This window comes from Hylobates moloch, unplaced genomic scaffold (genome assembly GCF_009828535.3).
Source record: "Hylobates moloch isolate HMO894 unplaced genomic scaffold, HMol_V3 SCAFFOLD_13, whole genome shotgun sequence".
NCBI classification, from domain to species: Eukaryota; Metazoa; Chordata; class Mammalia; order Primates; family Hylobatidae; genus Hylobates; species Hylobates moloch.
The window spans coordinates 94,545,118-94,565,035 of NW_026652288.1; the positions used below are offsets into that span (position 1 = coordinate 94,545,118).

Sequence of the window (19,918 nt, forward strand, 5' to 3'; positions counted from 1 at the left end):
GCTCATCGCCGGGTAATCAGTCAGGATCTACACAGTCGCCTGAAGTAGACTGGCCCGGGAGGCGAGTCCAAAGCGGATGCTACTGAGAACATGCAATAGTTGAGGGAAGCAATTGGTATTGAAGGTCCCAATCCCAATGGAGGTAGGAGGGAGGGAGACAGGAGCAGCTGCTGCTTTAAGAGCCGAACTGCTGGGCGCGGTGGCTCACGTCTGTAATCCCAGCACTTTGGGAGGCCGAGGTGGGTGGATCGCAAGGTCAGGAGGTCAAGACCAGCCTGGTCAACATAAACCTCGTCTCTACTAAACACAAAAATTAGCTGGGCGTGGTGGCGGGTGCCTGTAGTCCCAGCTACTCTGGAGGCTGAGGCAGAAGAATCGCTTGAACCCGGGAGGTGGAGGTTGTGGTGAGCCGAGATAGTGCCACTGCACTCCAGCCTGGGCAACAGAGCAAGACTCTGTCTCAAAAAAAAAAAAAAAAGCCGACCCAAGGCCAATTCCCAAGATGAGTTCTTAGACCCAGCGGCCACGCTCGAGCACGAGGTCATGCCTGTTCTCTCGATCAGACTCAGATCCGGGTCAAGCCAGGCTGGCGCACAGAGTGATGTGGCACCAAGGGCAACCTCGGGTGATACCTGAGGGCTGAGCTGTAGTTCCCTTGAGGCAAGGGATGCCCTCGTAGCCTCAGCTGTGGGGCGAAGAGAAAATGGGCTGCAAAGCAGGGCAGGGTTTCATTGCAGCAGCTCAACAAGCGGTAGAGCAGCAAGGCTGGGTTTGAAATCAGAAGTCTGGGGCTCTGACCTTGCCACTTCCTGCCGTGTGACCTTTAGAGTTAACTCTTGGCTGCTTCGTAAGAAACTCTCCAATATCCCTACCCTGTCCACCACACAGAGTTGATGGGTCTAGCAGATAAGCTGCCATCTGGGAAAATGCTTCGGAAACTGCAGCCCTGTTCAGACATTGTGGTGTTCTTCTGCTGATCCACGATGCTGTGTATTTTGTCATCATCTTTGTCCTGGGAGAAATCACTGGGGTTTGACAACAGGTGACCAGCTAGGTGTCATACAGGGCCAGGATGGTCCCCCCGGGTCCCAAGCTTTCTCATCTCCTATCTCCAGAGTCACACACAGCTTCAGGCTGGGGACTGGGGAAGACAGGAAGAAATGAAGCCTCACCCCTTTCTCCAACCTACCTGGCCCATGAACTCTCCAGCCACAAAAGGAGTCACTCCTCCGTGGAGGCCCATTAGTTTCAGGACACACACTCCCAGCCCAGCCGCTAGTCTCTTCTTCCAGCAGGTGCATGAGCAGGTTTAGCCACAGCCTCAACTCACTTCCATGCACAGATCCAGCAAAATCGGGATCCATGTGTACCCACTGTCCTAGGACTTGACATCGTCAAAATAACTTACTGGGTTGTTTCTGATTGTAAAAGTAATGTATCTTCATTTTAGAAAAGTAGAAAATTTAAAACAAAAACACTATTAATCTTGGCACATTTTCTTTTGCCTTGCTTTTTACTTTATTTCCATCAATTTCCCATATCTCCCTGATTCCTGAAGAATTCCATCCGACCTCTAACTGCCCCTCCCTGAACCCTACCTCAGGGAGGCTGAGTCCGGAGATCCTTCTTATTCCCTTCATTCAGCACAGAACTGGGGTGGGACAGTAAGGGTTAAGGACATTACCAATTCCCAGTGACTGAATTGTAATGAGGATGAGATGCTAAATTAAAGTTTATTGCAGAATAAAAGTGTGCAGTCAGCATTTGTAAGAGGCTACAATGAGATGCCTTCTAGGACTTGGCAATACAATTAGGTAGAGTGTTAAAACAGTAGAGTGCACACGCAGATGAGATGCACTGTCTGCAGGAATCACTTTAAAACATCAGTTAGCTTTAGGAAAGGCAGGGCTAGTCTTGAATGCTAGTCAAGAGGTGATTAAACATGGAAGAAGCAATGGCCTCATCAGAGCGTAGAGATATTTGCAGAGATATGGTGCGGGGTGGGCGGGCACTGTATGGAGGACAGAGAAGGGGACAAAGAGGGAAGCCTGTCAGTGTTTCTCCTCCACTGTGTAGGGACCAGGTGCACTGAGGTAGATGAGGCACTAGTCTGTGGGAAGGTGTCTGCTGGGTTAGGGGGATGCAGTAATGCAGACAATGGGCCAAGAGTGCGGACTCTAGAGCCAAAGTGACCGGGTTCAAACGCTAACTGCCACTCATGTACGAGCTGTGCCACACTGGGCAAAGTGTGGACTTCTTGAGCTCTTTTTCCTGATCTGTGAAATGGGGCTGCTGTAATCTCCCTCACAGGGTTGCTGTGGAGATTATGCATAGAAAGCTTAAGGTAGCCACTGGACTATAATTAATACTAACAAGGATTTTATTACTGATAAATAATTTTATTTAGCAGTTCCTAGGAAGGCTGTTCAATAGACTCCAGCCCCTGAAGCTGTTCTTTTCTGAGTATGGACTTGCTGTGCTGAGGCCTGGCCCCCGAGCCTTGGTGACCAAGCAACTCCCCCCCCAGACTCTGCAGGGCAGCAGCCTCCCTCGATGCCCAATCTTCAGTTAGAACTGCGGCCAACACTGCCCTACATGGCACGTGTAAGCCGAATAGAAAGGCTGTAACTGCGGTGAAATAAATGCTATTTGGTGGATGTGGGTATCAAGTTTTATTTGCTATAAACCCAGTGTAGCCAGAGTTCTGGGAGTTATCATGAGTGGTGACTGTGAGTAGATACTGCGGACAGTACAATTTATCTGCACCTCATGAGGTCTTGTAAAGGTTTAGTGGGGTAATGGCCATACACTGTTTCCCAGCATGCAGGAAAGACGTGATACATAAATGTTTCACACTTTGCAAACGTGAGTTTTGGTTTTGGGGTTGGGTGGGAGGCATTACTCTGCACTCCAAAATAGCAGATTTGTTCTGGTATAAAAGAAAAAAAAGTCACGTTTATTTTACAAGGCAGTATTTTCCTAAAGTGTTACGTATCAAGGAAAGTTGAGCTGTCTGTAGGAAAACAATATAATTAGTCAACATTGTGCTTAAAACTTTAAAATAGTTTTTAAAAATAGCACAGTGAGTGAATATTGCCAGGTATGAACAGCCTTAAAAAGTGAGGTGGACACAACGATATAGAAGCTCAGTATTACAGCCGCTAGTGATAAGTCGCTTTGAGAAGTGTTCAGGCTACTAAGAGAACACTGCTTCAACCTTAATCGAAAAAAGAATTCATAGCACTAACTGAGACATGGCCTTTTCCTAGAACAGCTAACTCTCAGTTATCTACAGTAATGAAAAAGCAGTGACAATTTTTAAATGGTGAATAATGCCAAAATTAATGTTGAGAAGTGCCTATTTATGTGTTGATGCGAGAGACACTGACATCCGGGAACTTACAGCACTGATCATGTGCGTGGAACTCCCACTGGCTTCTCCCTTCCTCCCTCCTCCTCAGTGGGAGAAGACAAAAATCATAACTACCGAAAAGCCGAAAATATAACTGGCCTCCTCAGTTCTGGTTCACACCTCCTCTGGAGAAGGGCACAGAGGAGAAAACTGTTAAAACTTTGTTTTCCTCATATAAAAAAGCCAGAACGTGACAATAAAATTTTGCAAACAAGATGTGGGAATAATTAAGAGCTGACTGTAGAAATATTTTAACTTGTGCTTTTTCTCCTGCCCAGTAGTATCTGTACCACTAAACTTAGATCTATGGACAGCTTTATAAATTATCCAGGTGCACCCTATGACCCAAGTCAAGAATTAAATTAGCATAAAAGGGGTTTGTTATCAGTCCCAAAATACTTGTGATGGTTCAAACAGACCAAGAAGTGGAGGATTAGAAGCAAAGCTGGCCGGGCGCAGTGGCTCACACCTGTAATCCCAGCACTTTGGGAGGCCGAGGTGGGCGGATCACGAGGTCAGGAGATCGAGACCATCCTGGCTAAAGTGGTGAAACCCCGTTTCTACTAAAAATACAAAAAATTAGCCGGGCGTGGTGGCGGGTGCCTGTAGTCCCAGCTACTCGGGAGGCTGAGGCAGGAGAATGGCGTGAACCTGGGAGGCGGAGCTTGCAGTGAGCCGAGATGATGCCACTGCACTCCAGCCTGGGCGAAGAAGCGAGACTCTGTCTCAAAAAAAAAAAGTAAAGCCACTACTCCCAAGATAGAATCAAATCCAAAAAGTATTTCAGGAAAGCAACTACGTTGTTTTGTTCTGCTCTTGGTGCTTTTGTTTGTTTTCTTTTGTATTGTATGACCTTGAATTACAAGTCTTCCCCTCCCAGGAAAGCAACTGTTCTTCAGGGCTCTCCTCAGATTCTTATTTCATATCTTAAAAATTACACAGTAAAAAAGACCTACATGTGATAGTAAACCCTTATTTTTTAATATACCAAACGGTTGTAACCACAAAAGCATTGTAATCATCATTTCTTGGAAAAGTTATAAGCATATTTGAAACTTGAAACTTCTAAAATCTTGGTTAGAGAAGAAAACTAAATTCTACGTTTAGTGGAATTAAGCTTCTACCTAATAGCTTTTATACCAACTTTCCAAAAGTAGGAGTGGCACCAGGTTTCCATGCAAACCCAAGAAAGCAGTTTATCCATCCACACAGCCCAACCCTTGCTCCAATGAGCATATTACTGGGTCCAAAGTATAAAGCTTTCCTATCTGTCAGTGTGCGAGTGTTAACCACAGGCTACTTCATGTGACTGTGTTCAATGTTATAGTGCATGTTGCAGTCTAAACATTTTCTAAAGTGCCTATAAGTATACAAATTAGCAACATAATATCAGTGTTACAGAGAATTCCTTCACATAATATAGAACAGGCCTAGAATTTAAAGTGAAACTACAATCTGTTTCAGTTGGTTTTGGAATGCAAGCATAAAGAAACAACTCCAGTTCAGTAACATATTTCAGAGTGTTATCAACAGTGCTAGGACAAAAATCTTGTGCTTATTTAGAAAAGGTCATTTTGAGATCCAGGAGTGTCTGATACTTAGAATCCAATGGAATGTCTCTAATTCTATATAGTAGATAGTAGTAAGTGAAGCTTAGTGAGTTTTTCATTATAAAGAGATTATGCAAATATATAAGGTGATTATCAACTATTATTAAATCCAAAAATTCCATTAAAATTGTGTCTAATCAGAATGGCAGTTCAAGAGTGTAATAAAACAGGAGCCTAGACAGAAGCCCTAGATGCTGCAGAAACGTGGCCCCGAGACCACATATCTCCATGGCTTTAGAAATCCGGTCAACTCCGCTGGTTTACTGGGTGGGAATGTGGGCCTGTACAGAACACTGACAGGAATGGTGTAGAGGAGAAAGCCCCTTTATATGCCCATCTGGAGAACGGGCTCACCCACAGGGTAAATCTAGACAGGGCCCTAGTGTTGCTGTTACGAACCTGAGTGCGTGATGCATGACTGCACTGCTGTGGCCTGACACACGGCTTGCAGGCATTTGGCTTCCACACCTGTCTTCAGTGAGCCACTCACGCAAGGCAGGCACCGAGAGCCTCGGGCAGGGCTCATCAGATGTCCCTGTGCCACCCAGGCCATGCCCGGGGCAGGGGGAAGTTCCTCCTGCCCACGTCTGCCTCCACCTGCCCTCTCCTGGGCCTGTTCCTAGAGCTCCTCTGACCCCCTTCTTGGTTTGTCTTGTTGAATCTTTAAATGTCAGTAAGTGGAGACTTTATGCTGCATTCCCATTTAGCATAGAAAGTTTTAACTCACACTGTTTGCAAAGGAAAATGCATACTCTGCCTTCTAAACCTATAGATGTCTTGGCCACCTAAACCTAAAAAAAAGTTCTATCTAATAAACGACTTAAATTATACATACACCTGGGAAAGCAGATTCTTCCTTGAGTAGTTTGTGAACAATGCCAAATGGAGGCTTCAGGGAAGAACACAACTTTTTCTTACAAATCCGGCTGGGCACGGTGGCTCACGCCTGTAATCCCAGCACTTGGGGAGGCTGAGGCGGGTGGATCACAAGGTCAGGAGATCGAGACCATTCTGGCTAACAGGGTGAAAGCCTGTCTCTACTAAAAATACAAAAAATTAGCTGGGTGTGGTGGCACGTGCCTATAGTCCCAGCTACTCAGGAGGCTGAGGCAGGAGAATCACTTGAACCCAGGAGGTGGAGGTTGCAGCGAGCCAAGATCGCACCACTGCACTCCAGTGTGGGCAACAAGAGGGAAACTCTGTCTCGAAAAAAAAAAAAAAAGAATGTGATGTAGAGATGTACCATAATGGTGCCAGAGCACAAGGGAATCTCAGAGCACAGTGGCCTGAGAGCATGCTTCTGGATAGTTAGGATGGAAGTACTGGTCTGTCTCCAACTCTGATGTTCTCATTAGGCCATACTTAAAATTTCCAGGATTTGAAACTATGCCTCATGGATAGAAGGTTTGGAGAAATAGCAGTTAACTGACTCACAAGAATACCTGGTATAAATGGAGAGTAGAAGTAGAATTCTGAAGAGAGCTAAACAAGAAAGAATTAGTCACTATTTTGTGCATGTGAGGGGAGAGAACACATACAACAGACAGACTGTGGGAAAGTGAATGACGATTACACTGAATATTTTCTCCTGACTTAGCAGCAAACTATTTCAACTGCTTTTGCATCTGCATAAAAATCCATGCATCATACTGAATTCTAATCCATTCCTCACTTTAGCCATATTAATGCTTCATACAACCAAATGAAGCAGAATTAATCAAACCTATTAGATTCAGTCCTAATCCCTAAAGGGCTTCTGTCTTTAGCATTTCCATGCTAACTAAAACTATTAATTGATTTTTTTTTTCCTTAAGATGTCAGATGTGGCTGCCTCCTAAATGTGATACCTATATAACTTCCTAAGAGTTTTTCCCAGACTTGAAGAACAATTAAAAGCAGAAAAATGTTGGGGAAGCCACCAAGAGGCCAGCTCAAATGCTGAAACACCTTCCCCAGCTGGCCCCAGCCAAGTAAATCTCATCCTGCCCCTGGGTTCCCAGAGCTTTCTGGGTGTCATGAGTTGAATGTGTCATATATAGGACTGTGGGCCCCTTCGTGGTGGGAATCAGGTCTTATGCTGTGTCCCCACAGCACCCTGCAGGGGACAGGTGCTCAGCTAAAGCTGGTTTGAGCATGAGACAGATGAGGTCATCTCTTCTCATGTGAATGTCTAGCTCAGCCCCAGTCATGGAGCCTTGTACAGACACTGGCCACAAACCATGGGCTGAGCTGGCCTCCAGTTACCTGCCAGAAGTAAGCCGAGGCAGCTCTGATCCAGACCCAGTGCAGGTGTGGGGAGAAGGGGAAGGGAAGAAACGGCATCTACCAGTGCACACTCAGTAGGGAGTGCTGCTTGCGTAGGACAAGCAGGACAGGACGGGAGTGCCTGTGAACATGCCAAAGGGAATGGCAAGAGTCTCTCTGTGAAGGACTGGCTACCGAGAAAACACTGGCTCCTTCCCTTTCGGTACCTCCTCAATCTGATCCAAGATTCTCTGCAACCATCACTTCACCGCCTTCAAATCTCCCAGTGAAATTAAGGCTGGGTCACAATTCATGACACCAGATGCTACATAGAAAGTAAGTCGAGATACAAAAGAAAACCGTTTATAATAAAAAGAATGTCTTAGTTGTAAGACGGAGAGAAGCTAATCAGCATACCACCGAACTGCTACGGTTGTTGGTGGGGTTGGGGAGTGCGTAGAAAATATCAACAGCATTGGAAAAAAGGATCCACCAGACAAAGGTACAAAAGCTTGGCGTGGGTGCGAGGCTGCGGCTTCCTGTCTGGACTCTCACACGGTCGTTTCTATGGTTTCAATCACTTCCAGGTCAGACTGCGACGGGGAGAGAAGGGTGCACTCATCCGGTTCCCAGCTGCTCTCTGGACTGTAATCTTCCTCTGAACTCAGTTCTGCTCCTTCTTCTGTGTCCTCGTCACACGATTCCACATAGTGAGCCCCGATCGCATTGATCCCAGAGTCCTCAGAACTTGAGGGAGAAGAGCAGTGATCTATTTTTGGTGTATTGCTCTCTTTTGAAATTAAGGCATCGTGTGCAGAGACCTCCTCAGGGCTCATTCTGTGGGAATGCGGCGCTGGCTGCTTCTGCACATAACACATCTTCCCATTAATACATTTAACCTGATAGTTGTCAATAAAGAGGTCTGAAATCATACAGTACCTTGGTGAGTCAGGGGGAAGGGGAGGCTGGAAGACAGATGCAAATTTCAAAAAGTGTTCAGTGAGCGAGACTGAGATCTGAATGGTGTTTGTGGGTTCCCGAGGCCTGGCAGGAATCTCAGTGCTTGGAAGCTGTTCCACAGGGGTCATAGGCTGATACATGTATTTGCCTGTGGAGACACAAAAAGACCCTTGAAATCTATGAGTATTACACAAACTATATTAACACGGCCATAATGGTTTCTGAGGACTCGATGTCTTTAAAAATATTTCAGTAACACCTCAAAAGAAACTAGTAATAAAATCATTCAACACTGGTATAGTCCAATTAAAAAGTCAGCATGGTATATAATTTTCATCTAAAAGACTCAATCTACTTTCTAAATCTCAATTTAGATTTGTGTCTTTCTGATATCTCTGAAGTAGGTGGATAGATACTATAATCCTTATTTTACAACTTTAAGTCATTTGCTCATTATACTAGAACAAAAAAGGTCCACAATATAGCATGGTAAAAAATACAAGTTGTACAGCCGGGTGCAGTGGTTCACACCTGTAATGTGCAGATCACTTTTAGGTCAGGAGTTCCAGACTAGCCTGGCCAATGTGGCAAAACCCTGTCTCTACTAAAAACACAAAACTTAGCTGGGCATGGTGGCACACGCCTGTAATCCCAGTTACTTGGGAGGCTGAGGCACGAGAATCCCTTGATCCCAGGAAGCGGAGGTTGCAGTGAGCCGAGATCGTGCCACTGCACTCCAGCCTGGGTGACAGAGTGAGACTCTGTCTCCAAAAAAAAAAAAAAAAAAAAAAAAATACAAGTTGTAAAACAGTATAATGTACTGTAAAATTATAATTCCATGGTTATCTCTAATAATGTTTGTGTTAATGTATATATTTTTCCAGTTTTTAAATGTATGTAAGTTTATCATCAGAATTATGGGAGATTTTCACTTTCCAGGTGTATGTTCTAATTATAATATACATACACCTATATATTTATTTAATAGGTAATGGCCCACTGGATTGTCCTGGCCACCCTCAATGACTGGGGTAAGGTTTAGGGTGGGAAACGGTTTCTCTGAGGACCAAAGCTCATCAGTGGTCTAATCAGGAGGTGTCTCCCCTGCACCCCCTCCCCGACACCAATTCCACTGGCACTAAGCAACCTAAGCCAAGCAGAAGCAAAGGGCAAACGCACAGAGGGATGCAGAGGGCACCCTGCTGGATGTTTCTAGGAAGCCCACAAGCTTATCTCCAAGCCTTCCTCTCTGCTCTGAGCCTTCAACTGTTTCCCACATAGTTGACATGGAAGTAAAACCTAAATGGATTTGGTCCTAATGTGTCCCTTTCCTCATCCCATTTTTCATTCAACATCTAGCAAAGCCTCCCACATGCTAAGGAAATAGGGTTGAAAATATCCCATCTGTAAGTCTAAAGTGATTTCAAAACAAAAAGCTAAAGCAGGGATGGGGAGGCCTAAAACTCCCAGAGACAAGTAGCCACAATTGTGGGCATCATTTTGAATTTTTCCTAATTTAGGCAATTTATCGGTTCACGTTGTATCTTCACCACATTGTTGACAGGGCTTTTAACCTTAGCACCACCTGCATTTTGGACCAGATAATTCTTCGTTGTGGTGGAAGTGGGGGGGTGCTATCCTAGGCAGTGTGGGGTGTTTAGCAGCATCCTCGGCCTCTCCCCACTAGATGCCAGTAGCAGCTCCTCCCCAAATAAGACAAATTCCCTGACGGGTGAAATCACCCTGGTTGAGAACCAGTGATTTATGGTATCTTCATGGGCATCTTTTTGTAGCCCAGTTACTCATATGTATGGCACTTGCTCCTGTTTATTTCTTAGACTGGAAATCCTTCTAGGACAGGATTCACATTTGTAAGGAAAACTAGCTTAGGTTTTATAATGTTAATGATGCCGCAGGAGAGCAGCAATTTCAGATGAGAAATGTAAGTAGTAAAGAGGCCACAAATCATGCAACATCAGTAATCTATTAAGATCAATCAAGCCTCCTTATATTTTTTGTTTTTTTTTTGGACTCCTGTACAAAAAAGCCACTCAGGTACCACAATTTCTTTATAACCAAATTACTCTAAAAATACCTTCATTTATATGAAAAAAGTACATTTAAAGTCATTAAGCCTCTGGGTTCCCAGGGTGCTTCCAAGCCTGGGCATACCTTATGCAAACCCCGTGGTCTGATAAAAACGCATTGAGAAGAACCCAGTCACACCTGCCTGGGGGAACTATGTTTAAAATATACCAGGCGTCTTCATTTCTCCAGCTCTTTAAAAGGTAGTTAGTACTTGTCAGGCAGAGTTAAAATCAGGTCAGATCTAAGAGGTGGTATAGTAGGACCTCTGCCCCTAAGCACTGTGGACACTATTGGCTGAAGGGCTAAAGAAGGCTGACCTTTACATCTCCCTCCCCTTTACACCTCCCTCCAGATCCTCCAGCCCCAGGATTAGAGCAATGTATGTTTGGGTACGGGAGAGAATGGACTTAGAGAACCTGGGGAACTACTCTTCTGTCCACAGAGTGGTAAATAAAACGTGGAATGAAGGTTTCGTCTTTTCCATTCTTGGCTGGTAGTTACTGAGCTCAGGAGGCTGTGGAAGGCAGGTAGTCAAGATGTGCTTGTTGTATACGCTGATTAGGTTCATCCTGTCCTAAGTAACCTGTGGTTTAGTTATCCACTTGTCACAGCCACAGGAGGATCCCCGTAGTTGATTCATGCCTTCCAGAACCATCCTCAGATCCAGAGGGAACAAGGCTGTATTTGTCCAAAGATAGAGGGAAAAGGTGAAGCCTGGCTTTGGGACTTCCCTCACTCCATCTGTTTTTTTCCTTCTCCTCTTTTATGCTTCTTCATCATTTCTTTGCTTTCTTTCCTTTTTGTTCTACTCTTTCTCTTGTCTCCTCTCATCCAAAGTTCTGTTTTTCTTTCTTGAAGTGTAGTGCTATGGAATGAATGTTTGTATCCCCACAAACCCTAATTCCCAATGTGATGGTATTTGGGGGTGAGGCCTTTGAGGAGTGCTTAGGTTTAGATGAGGCAATGAAGGTGGAGCCTCTAATCATTGGTTTAGTGCCCTATGAGAAGAGGAAGAGACCAGATCCCTTTCTCCTCTATGTGAGGATACAGCATCTGCAAACCAGGATGAGCGTCCTCATCAGACACTGACTCTGCCTCACTCTTAGAATTCTCGGCTTCTAGACTGTGAGAAATACACGTTTGTTGTTTAAGACACCCAGTCTATGGTATTTTATTATAGCAGCCCAAACTGACCAGGACATGTAGTAAAAGGGAAATGCAGCTGGGTGAGGAAGATGTGAACCAGATTCCACTTCTTTCTACAAGGTACATCTATTAAATGTGTTTACTCAGAGCGAGGGTGAGAGCCCATTATCTGGTGATATGGGGATGCAAAGAAAGAGAGAAGGAAAATAGTAAAGATGGCCACATAAAAAACAACCTTTAGTAACCACCTTTGAAATATCAATTATTATATAATACTATATTATTTATAAACAGAGAAATAATTAAACTCAAAGGTTTAGTTTTGTAGGGCTGTGAAGGGTTAGTGCTTTGCTCCAATCCCTGATAACTTATATCCCTGGGGTATCCTAGGCCGAGAATCCATGTTCACATAGCTCCGAGGCACTGCAAGATCCTGAATTATCAGAGAGATTCAATTATGTTTACTACAAGAATAAAATGAACACACTTCTTCAACAGCAAAGATTGAAACGAGTTTCTGGCGATTTAGCCAAGAAATTCAATAACCACTATATTCTCTGAACAATCTTAATTAAGGATTTACTGTGTTACTTAAAGAATAAATGGTTGAGAACTTTTAAAACCTAAAGCTCTAAAAGGAAAAAGATACTCAGAGGTGAGGGCTTAAAGAAAAAGAGCAAAAGGAGGATCATTTTGATCCAGCAATTCCACTTTTGGGTACATACCCAAAAGAATGGAAAGCAGAGTCTCGGGGATATTTGAATATCCATGTTCACAGCAGCATCATTCGCAACATCCAAAAGGTGGAAGCAACCCAAGTGTCCATATGAGCAGATAAACAAGAGGTCATATACACGTAAAATATATTAGCCGTTAAAAGGAAGGAAATCCTGATCCATGCTACAACTAGAAGAACCTTGAGGACACTATGCTAAGAGAAATAAGCCAGTCACAGTAAGACAAATACTCTGATTCCACTTGTTTGATGTATCTAAAGTAGTCAACTCACAGAAACCGAAAGCAGAGTGGTGTTTGCCAGGGACTGGGCATACGGGGGGATGGGGAGTTGTTGTTTAATGCGTAGAGTTTGGGTTTTACAAGATGAAAAGAGACGTGGAGATGGATGGTGGTGATGGTTGCACAATATAAATGGACTTAACACCACTGAACTGTACACTTAAAAATGGTTAAGATGGTATGTATATTTTACCAAAATTTACCAAGAAAATGAGCGGCCTGAGGTATACTGCATGCATAGTTCAGTTCTTTGACTTTATATATTTTAAATTAGTTTTACACTTTTTTTTTTTTTTGCGATGGAGTCTCTCTCTGCTGTGCAGGCTGGAGTGCAATAGCACGATCTCGGCTCACCACAACCTCTGCCTCCTGGGTTCATGCGATTCTCCTGCCTCAGCCTCCCGAGTAGCTGGGATTACAGGCATGCATCACCATGCCCGGCTAATTTTGTATTTTTAGTAGGGATGGGGTTTCTTCATGTTAGTCAGGCTGGTCTCAAACTCCCGACCTCAGGTGATCCACCTGCCTCGGCTTCCCAAAGTGCTGGGATTACAGGTGTGAGCCACTGTGCCCAGCTATACTTTTAAATTAGTATAATTCACTGTATTAACAGACTACAGGGAAAAAACCCATATGATCTGGAGTATTTAAAGAATTCTTGCCACTCCATAATGAGAAAACAACCCAATTTTCTTAAAAAGGGGTGTGGCTACATAAGAGTAAGACTGAGGGATCTTTACAGTGATGGAAATGTTCTGTATCTTGCCTGTATTCATGTCAACACCTTGGTTGTGATATTGTACTACTGTTTTGCAACTTAATTGCCATTGGGGGGAACTAGGCAAAGGGCACATGAGAGCTCTGTATTTCTTAAAATTTTACATAAACCTATGGTTTTTTTCAAAATGTATAATCTAAAACAACAGGGAAATATCACCATAGATGTGATGACATACCCTTTTTGGTGTATTATATCAGGAGGTACATGCTGTTGATACATTTCATTACAGGTGATGTTTATTAACTTTGTGGTGCCTGTCTAGGTTTCTCCATTGTAAAGTTACTATTTTTCTCTTTGTAAGATATTTTAGGACTGTGCAAATATCCTGTTTCTCACCATACTTTCACCAATTTTAGCATGGATAGGTGGCTCTTGTCTGCAACAAATATTACTGTGGTGTTTGCCAAACTGATTTTTTTTAAACCACACACCATGATTCTTCAGATCTTCTATTTACGTCATTCCTTCTACATTAATTGGAATTCTATGTGTGAAATTGAAGATACTGGGATGAAATCACATCTTGTCAGACCCAAACAAACTAAAGCCAGCAGAGCCTGAAGAGGGGAGGGTTTGTGCTATGTCTGAGATAAAGACTTGTCTCAAGGACTTTCTAAAATAACTCTGAGATTCTTTCTTTAAGACTGCAGCAATTCAGATAAGATGCCCTCAAAAGAACACCTGCCCAGTAACGGCATCTATACTGATAAACTCAGGCCAACTTGCGTTATAATTCCCAAATAAATTCAACATATTTAAAGACTTTTTTCTGACTTTTTTTTTCTTGGTTGACACAAGTAAGCACCAAAAGCTGTTCCTTCTCCCTTATTTATTTATTCAATTATTTACATAAGCATGGACCCACAGATATTTATTCTGTGTATTGCTACCTGTTACTATCATTTATTTTGTTACTTATACTGTTCCAGATTTAGCTCTTGGGACCTGTCCTTTCAACTATTCCCATCCTTGACTGAAGACTTCTTTACTTTCTGGCACTAGAAGACATTACTCGTTTATTTGTACTTTACCTGCAGCCATTTCTCCAAGGAGCCCTAGTTCCTTTTATTAAGAACTTACACACATTCTTCAGCTTGTTGTTAAAACACTCCTGTGAAGTGGAATCTTAGTTTGCTAATGACTCATTCAAATCACTCTCAGAGCTCATCCATAGGAAAGTGAAGATAATACCTTATTATAGTACCCAGCACCCATTTTAAAAATAATATAAAAATATCACAAACCCATTAATTTATCTTTAATCTTTTTAAAGGGAGCTGAAATCACTTTCTCAATAATGAAAGTGATCATACAACATGACTAACACAAAAACCAACTGTGACCAGAAAATGAAAAATAAAATTTTTTGAGGGTGGAGATACTGTCAGCTGTTTTTCAAAGGCCAATCAAACCACAAATAACTTCCACTATTAAAGTTTTGATTCATAATATTTATGTTTTCCTTCTTTGCTGTTTGGCAATAATATGCCTTTTCACAATGCCTCAATGAAACACTAAAAAAGATTTATATTCTCATCCTAGCTCTTTAGTTGAAAAAAGAAACAGAAGAGTTATTACATTCTCAAACTCTTATAACAAGATAGAAGTCAATTCTTAGACTCGGCCTTGAGACACCCTGTGTTCTTTCTTCAGGAAGATACCCATTACTTAATAAGGTTTAGATCATGCTCTATTAGTTACCCTGTCATTCTCTGCCCTTAGCTTCAGCTAACATTGCAATTTGCAGCACTGTATAATTACATAGCAGATATAATTCCTTGAAAATGTTTCTTTCTCTTGGTTGTAGAGTACAAAGGGAATGAAAAAGAAAAAATAAGCCCAAATATAGAAAATAAAATAAATGTATAAGCCCTGCTAAGCTACTGTGTGTACCTTGCTCAACTATTTGATCAGTTGTACGCTTTGATTCTTAAAAAGATCCTTTGGGGGGACAATGAGCTTTTTGCTTTTGCAGATAGTTTTATGGTTGTTAAATGTGTGTCCTGCTTGACACAAGTATACTGCTCTCAGGGAATGCAAAGTAATTTAAATATTTGTGCGAGCAAAATATAATTAGAAAGGTAAATCTACTGAAAAAAAATGAGTGGCCTGAGGTAAATTGCATGCACAGTTCAGTTCTTTGACTTTATATTTTGAATTACAATTATGTTTATTTTATTCCTAAGGGCATTCATTATTTTGAAAGTAATGTTAAATATTCTAATTTAAAAATTTCTGGAAGATGCATTTTTCACTGAATAGCATATCACAAACCAAAAGCAAATGAACTTAGTATTTATGATAGCCAATATTTTTTGTGGCCTGGCCCTTCATCCTGCCCCACTGGCAGTCAATACACCAATATTTTTGTACTTTGAGCTGTGAGGACACTAACGTTTGCATATTTCCCAAGAAGTTGAAATTCTCAATCAGAAATATATGCAGGATCCTAGTTTCTTCATTTTAAAATTGCATGTATAACTTCTTTAGTGTGGCGGAACATACTGTAAAGCAAATCTAGTGAGACAGACCACCAGACGCATGGCTTATTTACTCAGCAAATCCTTACTGCATATCTACCATGTTTATACTACTAAGTCAGATGCTATGGGGAAATAAAATGAAGTAGAGTATGTAGTCATGCTTCTAGAAGCTTTCAGATAGATATAGAAGATAAGTAAAACAAGAGTTGAATAAGACTATAGGCATATATGCAAGGACGTTCACCAGGCAGTGGAACAGGATTCCAAGTTTCATTGAAGGATTTTACATGGATATTAAAAGACAGAGACCGGTATTGTAGCAAGCAGAATGGCTTCAACGTCTATCAGCTCGGCATTTGGGGTTAGATAGTTGATCAAAAGGGCAAAGGAGGATAATGTTTCTGAGGAAGACTGAGGCTGGATGGGGCTTGGAATGCAAAGCCAAAGAGTTCAGATTTGGGTAGCAATAGTGAATGGCTACAGATTACTGAGGAAGCAAGTAATGACAAAAGGAGGGCTGCAGAGAATGTGGTCTGGTAAATGTGTGCTGATGGACTGGAAAGACAAGAGATGGGAGTTAAGAGGCTGCTACAGATTTTCAAGCATGAGGTTCTAAGTCCCATGGCTTAGAAGAGGAGGAGACACATCTTGTGAAGGTGGCAGAGCCCAGGGGGGTTAGGACAAAGACAGTAGAGTCAGACACACCTGGATATGAATCCCAGCTCTGCTACTTAGAGCCGTTTGACTTTTTTTTTTTTTTTTGAGGCAGAGTCTTGCTGTGTTGTTCAGGCTGGAGTGCAGTGGTGTGATCTTGGCTCACCGCAACTTCCGCCTCCCAGGTTCAAGCGATTCTCCTGCCTCAGCCTCTCAAGTGGTTGGGATTACAGGCACCTGCCACCACACCCAGCTTTTTTTTTGTATTTTTAGTAGAGACAGGGTTTCACTATGTTGGCCAGGCTGGTCTTGAACTCCTGACCTCAGGTGATCCACCTGCCTCAGCCTCCCAAAGTGCTGGGATTACAGGCATGAGCCACTGTGCCTAGCCTGTTTGTTTGACATTTTTGAAATTGTTTCTCATATTTTCAGTTTCCTCTTGTAAAAGTGATTAATGATATCTACCTCAGAAGGTGGCTGAATGGTTAAACATGAAAATGCTTTCAAAGCAATGACCCAGTATCTGGCACACTGTAAACATTCTGTTATTCTTGCTGCTTACAGAAGGCAAGGGCTGCCTGGAGGTGTCTCCAAGCCACTCTAGAGCTTTTCTCAGCTGCATTTGGCCATCCCTGCCAAGCCCAGGGCCCTTCCATTCTTAAGTTTCTGGTACCCAGCTTCCTGATTCAGTTGCTTCCATAAACTCCTCTCTGTCCAGATCTCTGCCACCCTACCTCACCTACCCCCAAACCCTAGTCTGCTTTCACTCTGTTTTTCAAACTAGTATTTATTGAGCCTCAATTATGTGCCAGGCACTGAGCTAGGTTCATGGGGTAAAAACAGCAGGCAAAACAGACAACCCTGTCCTCATGGAGCTTACACTCTAGGAGAGTATGCATACCTCAAATCTCACATGAAAAGATATAAATGATTAAAACCAATAAAAGTGATAGGCAAAAAGTGATAAGAAAGTAAAGGCAGTGATTAGAAATTATATATTTGGGGCCAGGCACAGTGACTCACGCCTGTAATCCCAGCCCTTTGGGACGCCTAGGTGGGCGGATCATGAGGTCAGGAGATCGAGACCATCCTGGCCAACATGGTGAAACCCCGTCTCTACAAAAATACAAAAACTAGCCAGGCGTGGTGGCTCATGCCTGTAATCCCAGCTACTCAGGAGGCTGAGGTGGGAGAATTGCTTGAACCCAGGAGGTGGAGGTTGCAGTGAGCCCAGATGGTGCCACTGCACTCCGACCTGGGTAACAAAGTGACTTGGTCTCAAAAAAAAAAAAAAAAAAAAAACCCAGGGTATAACTCATTACAAACCATTTACTTTGTATCAGGTACTATAATCTAGAGAGGATTTAAAATATACAGAAGGATGTGCATAGGTTAGACGCAAAATACCATGCCATTTATATGAGACAGCCCGTTGGCCAGGCTGGTCTCAAACTCCTGACCTCAAGTGATCTGCCCGCCTTGTCCTCCCAAAGTGCTGTGATTACAGGCATGAGCCGCTGCGCCTGGCCTATTTGTATTTTTTATTGTTGTATTGTTATTTCTTAGTTCTTTTCCCAGGTATTTTTAATCCATGATTGGTTGAATCCACGGATGCAGAGCCGGTGAATATGAAGAGCCCACTATAATGTGGCAAGAGCAAAACCCTTCCCTTGCCATGGGAGATGGGATATACTAAGAGTTTTCTGCTGAATAAACCAGCACGATGGAGCCCTTGAACCTGTAGACACAGCTAATTCCAGTTGAGAGAGGCTCCTTCTAGGGCCAGAGAGTTTAGAAACTTCTGGTAGATTAAAAAAAAAAAAAAAAGACGTCTCCTAGGCTTCCAGTTCCTATTACGTGGCCAAATAAGGGTTTCATATAGCAAATATGTCTGCTTGTTTCCATGTAAGTTGGAAAGTCATACTTATCCACCTGGAGCTATTCTGCAGAGCTAGCTGAATACAGTTATTGGTTAGAAAAGAGAGCTGAGGGAGCCTTCTCACAAGGAGAGGTCACTGGGGGTGAGACGAAGCATGAAAACCATATGCTCAGAAAAAGGACGGCTGCTGACAGGGCACACAGAGACTCAGCCAGTCTGTATTAAGTGTCTGCACTCTGCAGTGTAGGAAAACAGTGCAGAGAAGTGTGATGTGGGGAAGAGGCCTAAATAGGGGAGTGGCTGACTGCAGAAGCTACTGTTGTTACAAGGTGAGAAAAACTGCATGAGTACCACTGCTTTTCAAATCTAAAGATGGTTCTTCAATGAGAACTCATGGACACAGGAAGGGGAACATCACATTCCGGGTACTGTTGTGGGGTGAGGGGTGGGGGGGGGGCGGGGACAGCATTAGGAGATATACCTAATGCTAAATGACGAGCTAATGGGTGCAGGAAATCAACATGGCACATGGATACATATGTAACAAACCTGCACATTGTGCACATGTACCCTAAAACCTAAAGTATAATTAAAAAAAAAAAAATATGGTTCTTAATGTCTTTCATTTACATTACCATTATTATCTTTGATATTTTAGTAACAAGCCTTGACCTTATGGGCATTTTATGAGACCATCTCAGCCTCCTGTCCTTCTCTGCAAAAATCACTAGTGCGTGGGTTGAGTTACTAGACTGAACAACAGATTTCTAAAATTGCAGTCTGAAAAAATCCGTTTTGAGAACAATGAAGTCCCTATCGGGGGAGGGGCAGCAAAGTAGAGCCTGGAACATGATGATTCTCGTGTAGTTTTCTGCCATTGTTCTAGCACACAGCTGTAGAGTTCTACAGACACCAAACAAGTTATTAGCAGCCATTAAGTCAATGGACAGATATTGCTAACAGACTAAGCTAAGGGAACCAGTAAAAGACATCTGTCACATATTTATTGATAAGGGGATGAAAAGTTCAGAAAATTACAAGGGTGCTAACACGTCAACCTGATTTAAGAAAAATAAGATCTTGAAGCATCTGTGCTTAGCATAGGAACTCAGACTCAACATGTTTACTGATTTTTTTAAAAGATTAACTTAGTTAAAACTTTTGTAGGGGAACGTGTCTGTATATTATTCGAGAACCTCATTTTCAATATAAAACAAGCCAATACAGCATTCTGAAACTTTTTTTTTTTTTTTGAGACGGAGTCTTGCTCTGTCACCAGGCTGGAGTGTAGTGGCACGATCTCGGCTCACTGCAACCTCCACCTCCTGGGTTCAAGCAATTCCCCTACCTCAGCCTCTCGAATAGCTGGGACTACAGGTGTGTACCACCACTCTTGGTTAATTTTTTGCATTTTAGTAGAGACAGGGTTTCACCATGTTGGCCAAGATGGTCTCTATCTCCTGACTTCATGATCCTCCCGCCTCGGCCTCCCAAAGTGCTGGGATTACAGGTGTGAGCCACCATGCCTGGCCAAAACTTCATTTTTTAATAACCGTAATAAACACATTCAAAATATCAATGAGCTATTAACATATACATGAATTATAGTTCCCAATCTAATCAAAGAAAATATACTTATGTTTT

General features: G+C 42.7%; 1 protein-coding gene across 1 annotated transcript in view; it reads right to left on the reverse strand.

Annotated features, from left to right (window-relative positions):
* Positions 1–7,607: 7,607 nt before the first annotated feature.
* The window catches only part of CUNH3orf70 (chromosome unknown C3orf70 homolog), a 72,799-nt gene continuing 60,488 nt past the window's right edge, over positions 7,608–19,918 (reverse strand). The window contains exon 2 of the mRNA XM_032171820.2: positions 7,608–8,374. Within this exon, the coding sequence (XP_032027711.1) occupies positions 7,818–8,374 (557 nt within the window). The 3' untranslated portion in view covers positions 7,608–7,817. The remainder of the gene's footprint in view (positions 8,375–19,918) is intronic.